General features: G+C 43.9%; 1 protein-coding gene across 1 annotated transcript in view; it reads left to right on the top strand.

The window, feature by feature from the left end:
- The window catches only part of ATP2A3 (ATPase sarcoplasmic/endoplasmic reticulum Ca2+ transporting 3), a 1,260,930-nt gene that overhangs the window by 1,112,136 nt on the left and 136,505 nt on the right, over positions 1 to 12,289 (top strand). The window contains exon 17 of the mRNA XM_044082905.1: positions 5,913 to 5,998. Coding sequence (XP_043938840.1) covers positions 5,913 to 5,998 — 86 coding nt within the window. The remainder of the gene's footprint in view (positions 1 to 5,912; positions 5,999 to 12,289) is intronic.

Here is a 12,289-nt window from a genome sequence, read left to right on the forward strand (position 1 = left end):
TTTAACATGCCTAGGCAACACAGTCAACAAAAAGAAATCAAAACTAGTACCCTCTCAAGAGATAATATTGCTGGGTGCAAGCTTAAAGACAACTGCCCAGATGGCTTATCTCACTCCAGACAAACAAAGGCAACTGACTACCTCTTTTGAAGGAAATGGCAACAAAGGCCCAGTTATCTGCAAGAAAAAATCTGCAGGCTTTGGGCTTCATGGCATCCTGCATCTTACTAATACCATATGCAAGACGATCATATGAGGAAAATTCAATGGTACCTAAAAAGTGTGTGGACACAACATTGCCACAGCCTGGAAACAATGATTACTCTCATCCCCTGCCTGCAACAGTAGTTTCGATGGTGGGCAAAGGCTTGTCACCAAAGCAAGGGACAGCCATTCTCACTACCCCCAGGCAGAGCCTAACGACGGATGCATCAGATTGTACCTGGGGGGCACACTTGGCAGGAAGAGGCATTCAGGGCACCTGGTCCACAAGCCAAAAGCATCTACATATCAAATCAAAAAGAGATGCTAGCTGTTCAAAATGCCCTGACAGCCTTCAAGGACCTACTTCATCCAGGACAACTACTGGTAAAGACAGACAACACCTTGGTCATGTGGTACATAAACAAGTAGGGGGGAACTCATTCTTACCCCCTTTGCAGACTAGCCATGGCTTTATGGGACACAGCATTGACTTACCAAGTTCATCTGCAGACACAATTCCTGCCAGGAAAGGAAAATACTCTGGCAGACGAACTAAGCAGAAACCTCATGGATCCCCACGAGTGGCACCTGGATCCACAAGTCTTCAGCATGATAACAAAGACATGGGGATGCCCAGACAAAGATCTGTATGCCTCCCCTCACAACAATCAACTAAAAAAATTCTGCACAAGGACTTATCACAGACAAGCTTGGAAAGTGGATGCCTTATCTTTCAACTGGACAAACCTATCAGTATATGCCTTTCCTCCACTGCCTCTCCTCCCCAAGGTACTCCTAAAGGTCAGACAGGAGAAACCAAAAATTATTCTGATTGCCCCAGACTGGCCATGCCAATACTGGTATCCAAGCTTAAGGAACTTGTCCCAATGCCCAGCCTGGACCTTGCCTCAAATACCTCATCTACTGTCCCAGCAAAACAATCAGATTCTGCACAGCCAACTCAGGACTCTAAACCTGGCAGCATGGCAGGTAATGTAGCCATACAAGCCACACCTCTCAGTAAAGCTGTGATGGATGTCATTTTAGAAGCCAGAAGGCCTAGTACTAGAAAATTCTATGCTGGGAAATGGAAGAGATTTTGTGCTCTGAACCAAGCTCAAGGAACTGATACAGCTGTCCCAAACATTCCTCAGATTTTGCAATACTTAACTGAGATGCTGGACAAAGGCCTATCTTTTTCATCAATTTAAAATCCATGCCTCTGCCATTTCGGCTCATTACATTATAGAGCCACCACTCTTTTCTCATCCTTTATTAAGGCAGTACCTCAGAGGAGCCAAAAACTTAAGGCCTCCAAGGAGAACGCCAATACCTGCATGGGACCTCAATTATGTCTTGGAAAAACTCACCTTACCTCCTTTTGAGCCAGCTGCTACTGCGGATATAAAATTCTTATCTTGGAAAACAGCTTTTCTCTTAGCAATAACTTCTGCAAGACAAGTTTCAGAGCTACAGGCTCTCATGGCTGTGGAACCCTTTATCATTTTTTTATCCAGACAGGGTCTCTGAGAACAAACCCTACATTTATGCCAAAGGTGGTGTCCAGTGTAGCCCTTAACCAAACTGTTTATTTGCCAACTTTTTATCCAAATCCACAGAACAAGGGGGAGAAAATTATGCATTCTTTGGACGTACACAGACAACTTAGATTCTACTTGGACAAAACTAAAGTTTTCCGAAAGACAGAACAATTACTAGTGGCATATGCTGCAGCATCACAAGGAAAGGCTATCTACAAGCAGACTATTTCAAAGTGGATAGGTCACTGCATTCGTTTCTGCTGCTCACAGCATGGCAAATCAGTGCCTAAGGGCATTAGGCCACATTCAACCAGAGCTGCAGCCACTCCTGCAGCCTTTCTCGGGGAGTACCAACCAAAGACATTTTAGAGGGTGCTACTTGGAATTCAGTGCATACCTTTACAAAACATTACAATCTGCCTCTTTACTCTAAATCCAGGGCAGGCTTTGCCACCTGCAGTTCTGCAGGGCCTCATAGCCGCTCCTAATGCTGTTTAGCTCCAGCCCCCCAACCATAGTTTTGGGACTCAACCCAAATGTAATGACTGCAACAGTGAAACACGAAGAACATAGTACAGTTGTGTACACTTGTAGATGTTCGAGTGTATTCACTGTTGCAGTCCAGGTTACCCACCCGCCATCCCCCTTACTTTTGCTGGAACTTATCTTTACTTCTCTCATCTATACAACCTAGGTGGTGTATTTGCTTATAGATGAAGGTAAAGCTTATTTTAGTGCATGTATGTTTTATTTACATATTTTTAGCCTACCTTTTTGGGGGGCACCTGACATCTGGGGCAAGAAAAACTGAAGAAAATGGTGTCGGCTGCATCTTTTATACCCCTGACGACCTGACGTCAGGGAAGAGGCGACAGCAACTGACGCAGGACCCAAGACTTTGGAATTCAGACCGACTGAGGGCAACCTGCCAGCAGGATGACCCAAATGTAATGACTGCAACAGTGAATACACTTGAACGTCTACATTTATGGTAAGTGTACACAACTGTACTTTGTCCCAAGACTATTACCTTTTGTTGTACCCACCACTAAAATTTTTCAGGCAGAGGCAAGGCCCACTCTACTAGGGCCTTGCCGTCATCTATGGCTTTTTGGAAAGGGGTGGGTTCTAGCAATATTCTAGAAGCTGCATCTTGGCCATCTGTACATACTGAAGCATTATAAGCTTGATTCCTTGTCTAGGTCTAGATCAGGTTTTGCAAGGACCATTCTCTAAGGGTTCCTGGACTCTTCTCTTTCCACCTCCAAACTGTAGTAAGCTAAATCTACCCATATAGCTAAGGCAACTGCAGCAGTGATCAACATGATGAACATAGTACAGTTGTCTAAGCAAACTTACCCTAACAGTAGATATTCCAGTGATCATTGTTGCAGTAGCTACTTTCTCCCATCCATCCTCCTTGCTTTTTGGTGTGTTTATGCCAGGCTGTAGTTATTTATTTCCTTTCAGGGCTCAGGCTCCCTCTATCTCTTGGGAGGAAAACTCTGAGGGTCTTGGCACCCAAACTTGGGTTTTGGTCAGTTCAGCTTGAGCTGCCAGATAGTTTTGGTGCGTTGCAGGTGCCATGAAGCTTTAGAAGTTGACCAGATGTTATACCGTTGTCAAAATCTAACCTGTCTCGTGAAGGTTACGACAGCATTGATGATTTTAATATCTACAACTGTACTTTTCCAAGTTTCTTAATTTCAGTAGAGAGTCAGTCTGACCTCTGAGGTCTGTATTCGAAATGAATTTTGTAACTGCCTTGTGAGCCTTGAAAGCTGTACACTCATCCTCATTTTTAAAAGATATAAATGTATATACCTATGCATAATGACCATGTTATGACTGATTAAAAAGATAAAATTATGTAACTTTCCAGTTCTTAGTCTCTGCAACTATGGAAGACCATGTCTAAGTAGTTTCTCCATCAGTCTTTCAAATCTAGAGAATTTAGCAGGACTGCTTGTACTGGATATTCTTGCTTATTGACAGCTTTGTTTGGCGAGACAACTTTAGTAGTCTGTCTCTGTTATTGTTGACCATCAGATACCACAGGAGGACTGGTTGTGACACTTTCTGTTGCACATCTTGTAATTTTAACTTCAACTTACCTTGTAAAAAAAGTGTCTGATTGTTTCTGTACAGCTTACTCTCTTTCCTATGAACAAAGGATTTTGGTTAAGCTGCCTCACTAGCAGTTTCATCTTCAGGATGCAGATTTTCCCTTGGTGGTTGAATACTTTTTCCATCTATAAACCTGGTAGTGTTCTGGATGTTCCATCATAGAATTTCTGTCATTGTTAACTTCTTTTTTTCACATTTCTTGTGTTTAGATTTTTCAGACATCAGTAGTCTATTTTCCTTTAGCAGTTGAGTAGGCAAGAGATGGAGTCTATGCAATATTCTGATGTTTAAAAAACTGCATGGTGACCATCTTTTAGTGTTTGCTACAACTGCTCTTTCTTATTAGATTCTTGACTGTTTGGATAGTTCTATTTGCTTGTCCATTGGACTGAGAATAGTATGGACTGTATGTTGTACATCTGAATTCATCCTTGTGCGCATCTTTTGACTTGCATATAAAGTTGTTGCACTTGATGCATAAACCCAAAACTACCAAGTATTCTTGTTTGAGGGGGAAAAAAAGGCAACCACACTGTGTTGTAAAACAGTGCCATAAGTACCAGTGAAATAGGCCATCCATGCATAAATATTGGCAGGAGAAACTCCTCAAAAGTTTGACTGTCAAAAATATGAAAGCAGTTGAATGTTCCTTGTGCAAAAATTGGCAAAAAGTTCCCACACACAATCCCCACTCTTTACTAGAACACCTTAAGCAATCCTGATGATCAGAAACTCTAAAGGTAGGTTTCTGAAATTATCTTTGTCCTCCACACTGGCGTGCTAGTGGTCTGGAGGGAGGTGCTTAACTGTCTCCAACTCGCAATGCATTTCTTGCACTTATTGACCTGCTAGAGTGTATTTGTAAGTGGAAGATGCCATGGTCTTACTGGCCATTGGTCAGCAGTACCCAGGCCTGAAGAGTCTTCTGCAAGTGTCTGCCAAAGTGTGAAAGGATTCAGTGACACAGGTTTAGTAAGGTTCTATTGGTTCTTCCTGCTGCAAGGCTTTATGGTTCACCTCCAAGTTTTTCACACATGTTTGAAGTCTGGGGGTCCTGTTCAGGTAGGTGTAGGAGCACTCCTTTTGGGAACATGACCTGCGCACTAAGCCTGGAACAGGCTTGTCATTTTCTTATGCTGTTTATGATTGTCCTGCGTCTGAGTACAGGAATCCTGGTTACTTAAAATCTAGTGTTAACCTCTCACATACTAATTTTCCACATCATCCAGCTATGTGCACAGGCTTCTCCTAGCTACAGTTGAAGGATTGCACCCTTGTCACTCAGGATCTAATGATGGCAGAAAACTCGAACGGTTATCCTCAAGATAGACATAGACAGCGACTGCTTTTCTCTCTGCAGCTCCTCCCCAAATTGTCCTCTTTTCTGGAAAGGTTCTGTGACTAGTGAACAAAACTGCTAAATACATTGTTTTGCTGAGATCCTGATGCCTTTATCATCATTGTTGTGATGCTGTTATGTGACCTGGGGGTAGAAGTTAACATATGCTTTGGTGGGAAAAAAATATGGTTATAAAGGCATTTGGGAGCAGTTTGTAGAGAACTTCAGGGAGCAAATGCATGGTTCTAATGATCTGTGTATGACAGGTAAAGAACAGTGATCATTTTTATGCAGACGTGACATAGATGTTGCATTGCATACTTTACTTTTGATGTATTTTACATATAATCCCAAGTGTCATAGTTCCTTTTTCATGACATTTGATACTTTTGTGATTGAGAAAGAAAATGTGTTATATATTTTTGGAAGACATCTCTCTGCATTTTAACTGTAGTGGATCTCATCGAAAAAAATGAGAATGTTGAGTTCAGTAAACACTTTATTTTTTTCTGTTTTTATTTTAGCATCAGAGATTGATGAAACAAGATCTTCAATAAGTAGTAAAATGCATGTAAAAAATTGGAAGCTGCCCTTTGTAGCAACTGTTAGTTTTCTAATTTCTCATGGAAGAATGATAGTAGTCCGTGTGCAGTTTTATCACTAGAGTTAATATGTGCTCTTTTTTTCTCATCTTTTTACAGTTTATGTTGGCTTGGCTACAGTAAGTGGTGCAATGTACTGGTTCCTTTTTGATGAGGAAGGCCCTGAAGTCACCTTCAGCCAGCTGGTAAGTGTTTGTGTAAATTTACCAACAGCTGATGGGCATAAAAATCGACTGTACAGAAATATCTTGTGAGTGGAAGCAGATCTCCTTAACAGCGATTCTATGCATTGCCTTCAGTTAATCCAGGTTGACTTGATTATTCGACCACTTTTATGCTTCCTTACTTTTCAGTTAAGTCTGTCTAACAGGGCTTTGAATTTTTCTTCCATTGGAAACTCCCTTTATTTCCCTCTTTGAAGCAGAGCATGAAGATTTTATTCTGTTATTGTTTGGCTTTGAGGAAATGTCATATCAAAGTCTGTTTTGCTAGCAACTTAACTGCTGTACTAGACTGATGCTGGTAGCTTCTTTTCAGAAGTGATTCTCTTTAATCTGAGCTCCTCTTCCTCTACCCATAACCCCCACATTAGTAGAACTGCCTTAGATCTCGTTTTTTGCCATTCTGGACAGTAGTTTGGGTGTTTGCCTCTTCCCATATCCTTTCTTGGAAAGGGAATTTGCTTTCTTTTTTCTAGTGTATTTTGGATAATGTTAGTGATGATTTTGTAGTTGAGTTTTTTCTGTTAGCTTGTTGGGTAGGTTAGGTAGTAGTTTTATTTCTGCCTTTTGTGACTTGCTGTTCATAGCAGCTCTGTGTGTTTGTACTATGGAGAAAGGTTTTAAAAAATGCATGTCTTGCAGTTATAAGCTTCCCTCCCAGGATGTTCATGACCACTAGTTATGGTCTCAGGGCTGTGGAGTTACCTCATTCGATTTGTGAGGGCTTTGGCTCTCAGGCAGTCAACAAGAGGAGAACCAAGCTCATCCCCAAGGGTCTTTTTCCCACAGGGGATTCTTCCTCAGACCCCTCCAGTGAAGGTTATAAGGTGGGTAACAAGTATTCTAAGGATCCAAAACCTTCTAAGGCAGACCATAATGGTAATCTTGGTCTGCTTCTCTCACTCCTGGACTGACAGATGTGGAAGTCCCAAGATGTTCCGATTCCATGGCGGTCCCTGCTAAGTAGTCTATCTTGACACCTCAGAACCAATCACCTTCAGGGCAGGTGTCTTGGAGCTGGTCTTCCTCAGCGCTGCTTCTTCAGAGCTGATCTCTCTTGATTCTTTTTGCCTCAGAGTTTTCCCCCTTTGGCTGCGATCTCTGAGAAGGCACCTTCCCTGACCATCAGCTTCCCAAGCCCTTTTTTGTCTGTGGGGTTTACTTCAGGGTGGACTTTCTCCTTTTCACCCTGAACACCAAGAGAGTTTTCTTCTGAGTCTCCCCCTTCATCTCCTCAGATCAATTCTTCCTCAGCTCGACTATAGTAGGCCATTGCTGTTGCCCTACGAGTGGCCTCTTTGGTTAGATAATTCTGGTCAGTGAGAAATCTTAAGGCATATGATTTGGAGCAGCTGATGCATCCCTTTTTGCAAGCAAAGATGGAGTTAGGCCCTTGTCTCAGTGCCTTGGCATCTGTAAATTGATCTTCTTCCCAGGGCCCTTCAGATCTGAGGTGTTCTGAGCCATTTTCCTTTCATTCTTAAGGACCAGAGCCAACAGCCTGGCCAATGTCTACTCTGTCTACCCAAGTCTGACAGTTCAAGACAGGCATCTGCGGGTCAGATTATTATTTCCATTTTGAGGTCACTGCTCCCTGTTAGGGCTTATGCCTTTATTAGCTTGGCACTGGTCTCTGCGTCGAACCAGGGTGGAACAGCTCGACTCCTCCACTTCTGCATTTGATGTCACGGAAAGGAGGTTTCCCTTCTGTAGAGGGAGAATGGTCTAGTGTGCTTCGCCACCCCCCCTTTCCACATGTGTGCCTGTGGCCCCTTCTCAGCTTGCTCCCGGAGCACCTGCTCCAGTTGTTTCCAAACTGTCCTAGTAGGGGCCCCCAGCCTCTTCTATTTCCCCAAATGGTTCTCTAGGGCAGTATATCTCAGGGAAGAGAAGGTGTAAGAGAAACCATGTAGACTCACCAGAGGAGTTTCTCACAGAAGACACCGACTTTGTGGAAGAAGGGTCCCCCAAATCCTCTTGTGAAGATGCCTCATTTGGCGATCTTTTGGAGCTCCTTTGCCAGCTTGGGGACGGACTGCTGAAGCCCACTCTCCTGAGGAGTTGGGTGTTTTTGGAGGGCTTCTGGGTGAGCCCATCCACATCTTGGGTGGTTCCCTGTCCGGGTGCATTTTAGTGTCCTGGAGGGAATAGAAGGAACCTGATACAGTAGAACCCATTCCCAGGAAGCCCAACAAGATTCTCTCCCTCCCCAAAATGATCAGCTTCTCTTGAGTTAGAGTTCCAGCGGGGATGCTGTCATTGATGGCAGTAGCCACTAAAAAGGGCATTTATGAGGAGCACTCCTCTGTCCATCCACCAGATAGAGGACCACAAGCACTGGACTTCTAAGGAAAGTGGGCTTATGCCTCCATCACCTTTGCATTGAGGGCATTAAATTATTTGGCTCACTGGACCAGGCTTCAGTGGGACATAGTGTTAGAAGAGTCAAGAGCAGTAAAGACATGGCAGTCTCCAGATGCTCAGAAGGTTTTGGAGACCCAGCTATTAAACCTTCAGTGCATTCCCTGAGTATCCATATGTCTGCTTTCCAGAACAACTGATGGTATGTCCTGGATGGCTGGCACAGGCATAGGTATGCATCACCACACCTGGATGAGATTGTGTGATTTTGCATACCACTTTAAGGCATCCTTTAACATCCCTTTTGATGGCTTATCTCTTTTTGGGCCAAAGGTTAAAGACACTTGGACCCAGGGGTGAGCAAGATGGAAAGATGTTATCTGTCATTGGAGTTTGTTTTGTTGCCCCTCAGTGGTCCTTTTCTCAAAACCAGAAGGGGGAGAAACATTTTCCACTTTAGTAAATCTCATCAGTCTTTTCAAGGGTTCTTCCCACTGCATTGCAGGTAACCAGAATGGAAACTCCTCTTGAGGCAGGAGTGGTCCACCGAACAAGAGCCTATGTGGAGGTTTCTCTGGGAGGCCTTTTTCCACAACCCTGAAGTGTTGTCTGGCTGCCCTACTCTGGTATACAGTCAGGGGTCTATTGGCTGTACACAGGAAGGCTTGAGAGGCTGTCACCTTCGTTGCCTGGGTTGTTGAATTATATCTGGAGGCTACTGAATTCCATTTTTCAGTTCCCCTGTCTAACTCCCAAATGACTTTCAGACATTCCACCCTACTGTAGAAGAGCAGTGGCCAATGAAATGAAGAAACTATCAAGTCACATCATCCAAGAAGATCCCACCAAACTCGGGGGATCTGGGATCTACTCAAGGTTCTTTTTGGTTGAAGAACAAGGACCTCAGGCCAGTTTTGTATTTGAGCAAGTTGATCAGTTTATAAAGCAGACCAAGTTCTGGATTGTCACAGTGCAGTCCATCTTGCATCTTTTAAGGAAGGATGACTGGATGTGCTCGATTGATCTCAAGGACACCTGCCATCATGTAAAGATTGCAAGGCAGTCCAGCAGATTATTGCACTGCCAGCTCTGTGGTCGAGTCATTATCTGTTCAGAGCACTGTCATTTGGTCTCACCACTGCCCTCAAGTATTCAAGTGCATGGCAGTGGCAGCAGCTTGGCTAAGGTTGCAGGAGTTTGGGTCTTTCTAGATTGGCCCCTAACTGCCCCCACAAGAGCATTCCTAATCAAGGCTAGGGACACCTTACTCCAGTTTTGCAGTTCTTTGGGATCGCTGTCCCACACTAAAAGTCCAGTCTTCACCCACTCAAGACTTTGGAAATTATAGGATGTCATTTGGACACAGTATCCCAGATTGCCAAGCTTTCACAGTCCAAAATATCAAACCTTCAGCATCTGGCGAGCTCTTTGTTAGTGTATAGAAAGCCTCCAGCGTGTTTTGTCCTTAGACGTCTGGGCCACATGGCAGCTTCCATTTGCTTAGTTCCCATAGCCAGGTATCACATGAGGATGCTACAGTTTGACACATCCAGTGGGATTTTCCAGTTCCCCTGATGAGAGTTTGTCAGAGACAAATGTAGTTAGATCTGGCATTGGGTGATTTCAAACCAACATCTTAGCAGACACTTTGAACAGGAATATTTTTCCTCATGATTGGTCCTTGAGTCTGAGGGTTGCTGATTGGTTTGTTTACCCCTGGGGCACTACATGTTGCAGTCTGTTTGCTCCCTCTTCCAACACCAAGGGCAGCAGCAGTTATACCGGAGTTCCTCCTCAGGGATAGTCACCCAGAGATGCTGTCCCTGTGTGCTGCCCCCCAACCCCACTGATTATAAAGTTTCTTCATAAAGCAGCTGTTAGAGAGACTGTAATCTTCATTGCCCCCTTTTGGCCTTACCAGGTATCGTTCCTCTTCCTGTGACCTCCACTGAGGTACCCTCCGGATCTCATTTCTCACTGGTGGGTTTGAATCCTCCCAGTCTTTGAACTCTCAGGTTAACCACTTGATTCCTCAAATTCCTTTGATGGCCCCCCAGAAGTAGTTTACTCATAAGATGTAAGCTAGTAAGTAGAAATGCTTTTTCTTAAGTGCTGTGTCTCAGGATCTGGATCCCTTTTCGGCTCCTCTGGATTTTCTGGCAGGTTTATTTAACTCTGGGTCTAGCAACTCCACAATGAAAGTGCAGTTGGCAGCTATTTCTGATTTTCATGTTGGTAGAGCTATTACGTCTTTGATTGCCTTGAAGATTTTTAAGGTTTTTCTTAAAGGGACTTTGCTACTGCATCCTCTTGTGCAAGACCGTCTTCCTCCCTGGGACTTGCCCTTTAATCTTCAGGTGTTGGTGTTGCATCCCTTTGAGCTTTCTGCTATAATTGATCTTAAGTTATTTATTTATTTTTGTGACCATTGCTTCTTCCAAGCGTGTCAGAATTACAAGTCCTCTCTGTAGATGTTCTTCGTGTTTCACTGTTGCAGTCATTACATTTGGGTAATCTGCTGGCAGGTTGCCCTCAGTCGGCCTGATTAACAAAGTCTTGGGTCCTGCGTCGGTTGCGGTCGCTTCTTCCATGACGTCAGGGGTATAAAGTATGCAGCCAATGCCATTACATCAGTCTTTCTTGCCGCGCGGTGCCCAAAGCAGAAGCAGTTCACAAGTGCCGGTCGTCCGACTCCTGAAATTTTTATTTTCGAGTTTCAGAACCGAAGTTTTCGACTAAAAGCTAAGTACCCCGTTGGGGAAACTTTTTTTCTTGCTCCTTACCGATGTCAGTAAAAGTTAATAATTGCATTACTTATGGGAAGCAAATACCTCATAAGGATTTTCATTTGTACTGTATTCCTTGCCTAGGCCCTGACCACAATGTGCCTTGCTGTCGGTTTTGTGCTAAATTTAATCAAGGCACGATTAAACGTTGGTATATTTTTGCTTCTAAATATTTTGGCTCCAGATTTAACTATCCAGAAATGTCATCGGTTAGCAATCCGACTACCGGAATACCTAAAAACCGCAAAGAAAAAGACAGAGACAGACCGTCGAGGCCCAAAACAGACGACGCTTCTCCTAAGCCAGTCGCCGGTACTCAGTGAGGCACTTTCGCAGCCCCTGATAGCTGCTACTTCTGATTCGCAGGCTTCTACTGAGACCCATTCGGAGTCCGGTATGCCGCGAGATACTTCATTTATGGAACCTGCGGATGTCTCTACCTTAGATGGGTCTGGAGCCACTGGGCAGGCACCGGCTTCTGAGGTGTTTTCAGGCCTACAGATTTGTATACTAGACCGACGCCATCTACAAAACTAAGGCCAAAATCTAAATCTATGTCTAAAAAGCCAACACCTGAGCCACATGTGCAGGCCCCTGTGCCTAAAAAACAAATGATCAAAATGGCTGAAGATTTAATTACTCTGATCAGGGGTAGCCAACCACCTCCTTCTAAGAGGCCTAGGCAAGACATTGATTATGAATCTTCTAAACAGGATTCTATTTCTTCTGACTCTTCTAATGAACAGGATTGGTCTATTCCTACTTATGAGGACTCTGATGCAGAGGATTCCATTCCTTCTGCCTCTCCCCCTGAGGATTTTTCTTTTGGGGAAACTTTGCATACCTTAAGGGAACATTTCCACTGGGAAAGTCAGGATTTCTCTGAATCTAAAAAGAGACTTGGGGATTTTCTTCTACTTCCTCAGAGTAGACCTTTGGCTATACCTCCTGTTATAGACATTGTTGATGATGTTGTTTCAGAATCTAGTATGACTCCTGATTCACTGCCTCTGGCTCCTTGTAAGCCAGACAGATACTACAGGGTTCCTGACCCCCACAAATTCCTTTTCAAAACCCCTGTTGCTGATCCTGAAACCATTCTCAGGGT

The sequence above is a fragment of the Protopterus annectens genome, chromosome 9.part0 (genome assembly GCF_019279795.1).
Source record: "Protopterus annectens isolate FY-2018-M chromosome 9.part0, PAN1.0, whole genome shotgun sequence".
NCBI classification, from domain to species: domain Eukaryota; kingdom Metazoa; phylum Chordata; order Ceratodontiformes; family Protopteridae; genus Protopterus; species Protopterus annectens.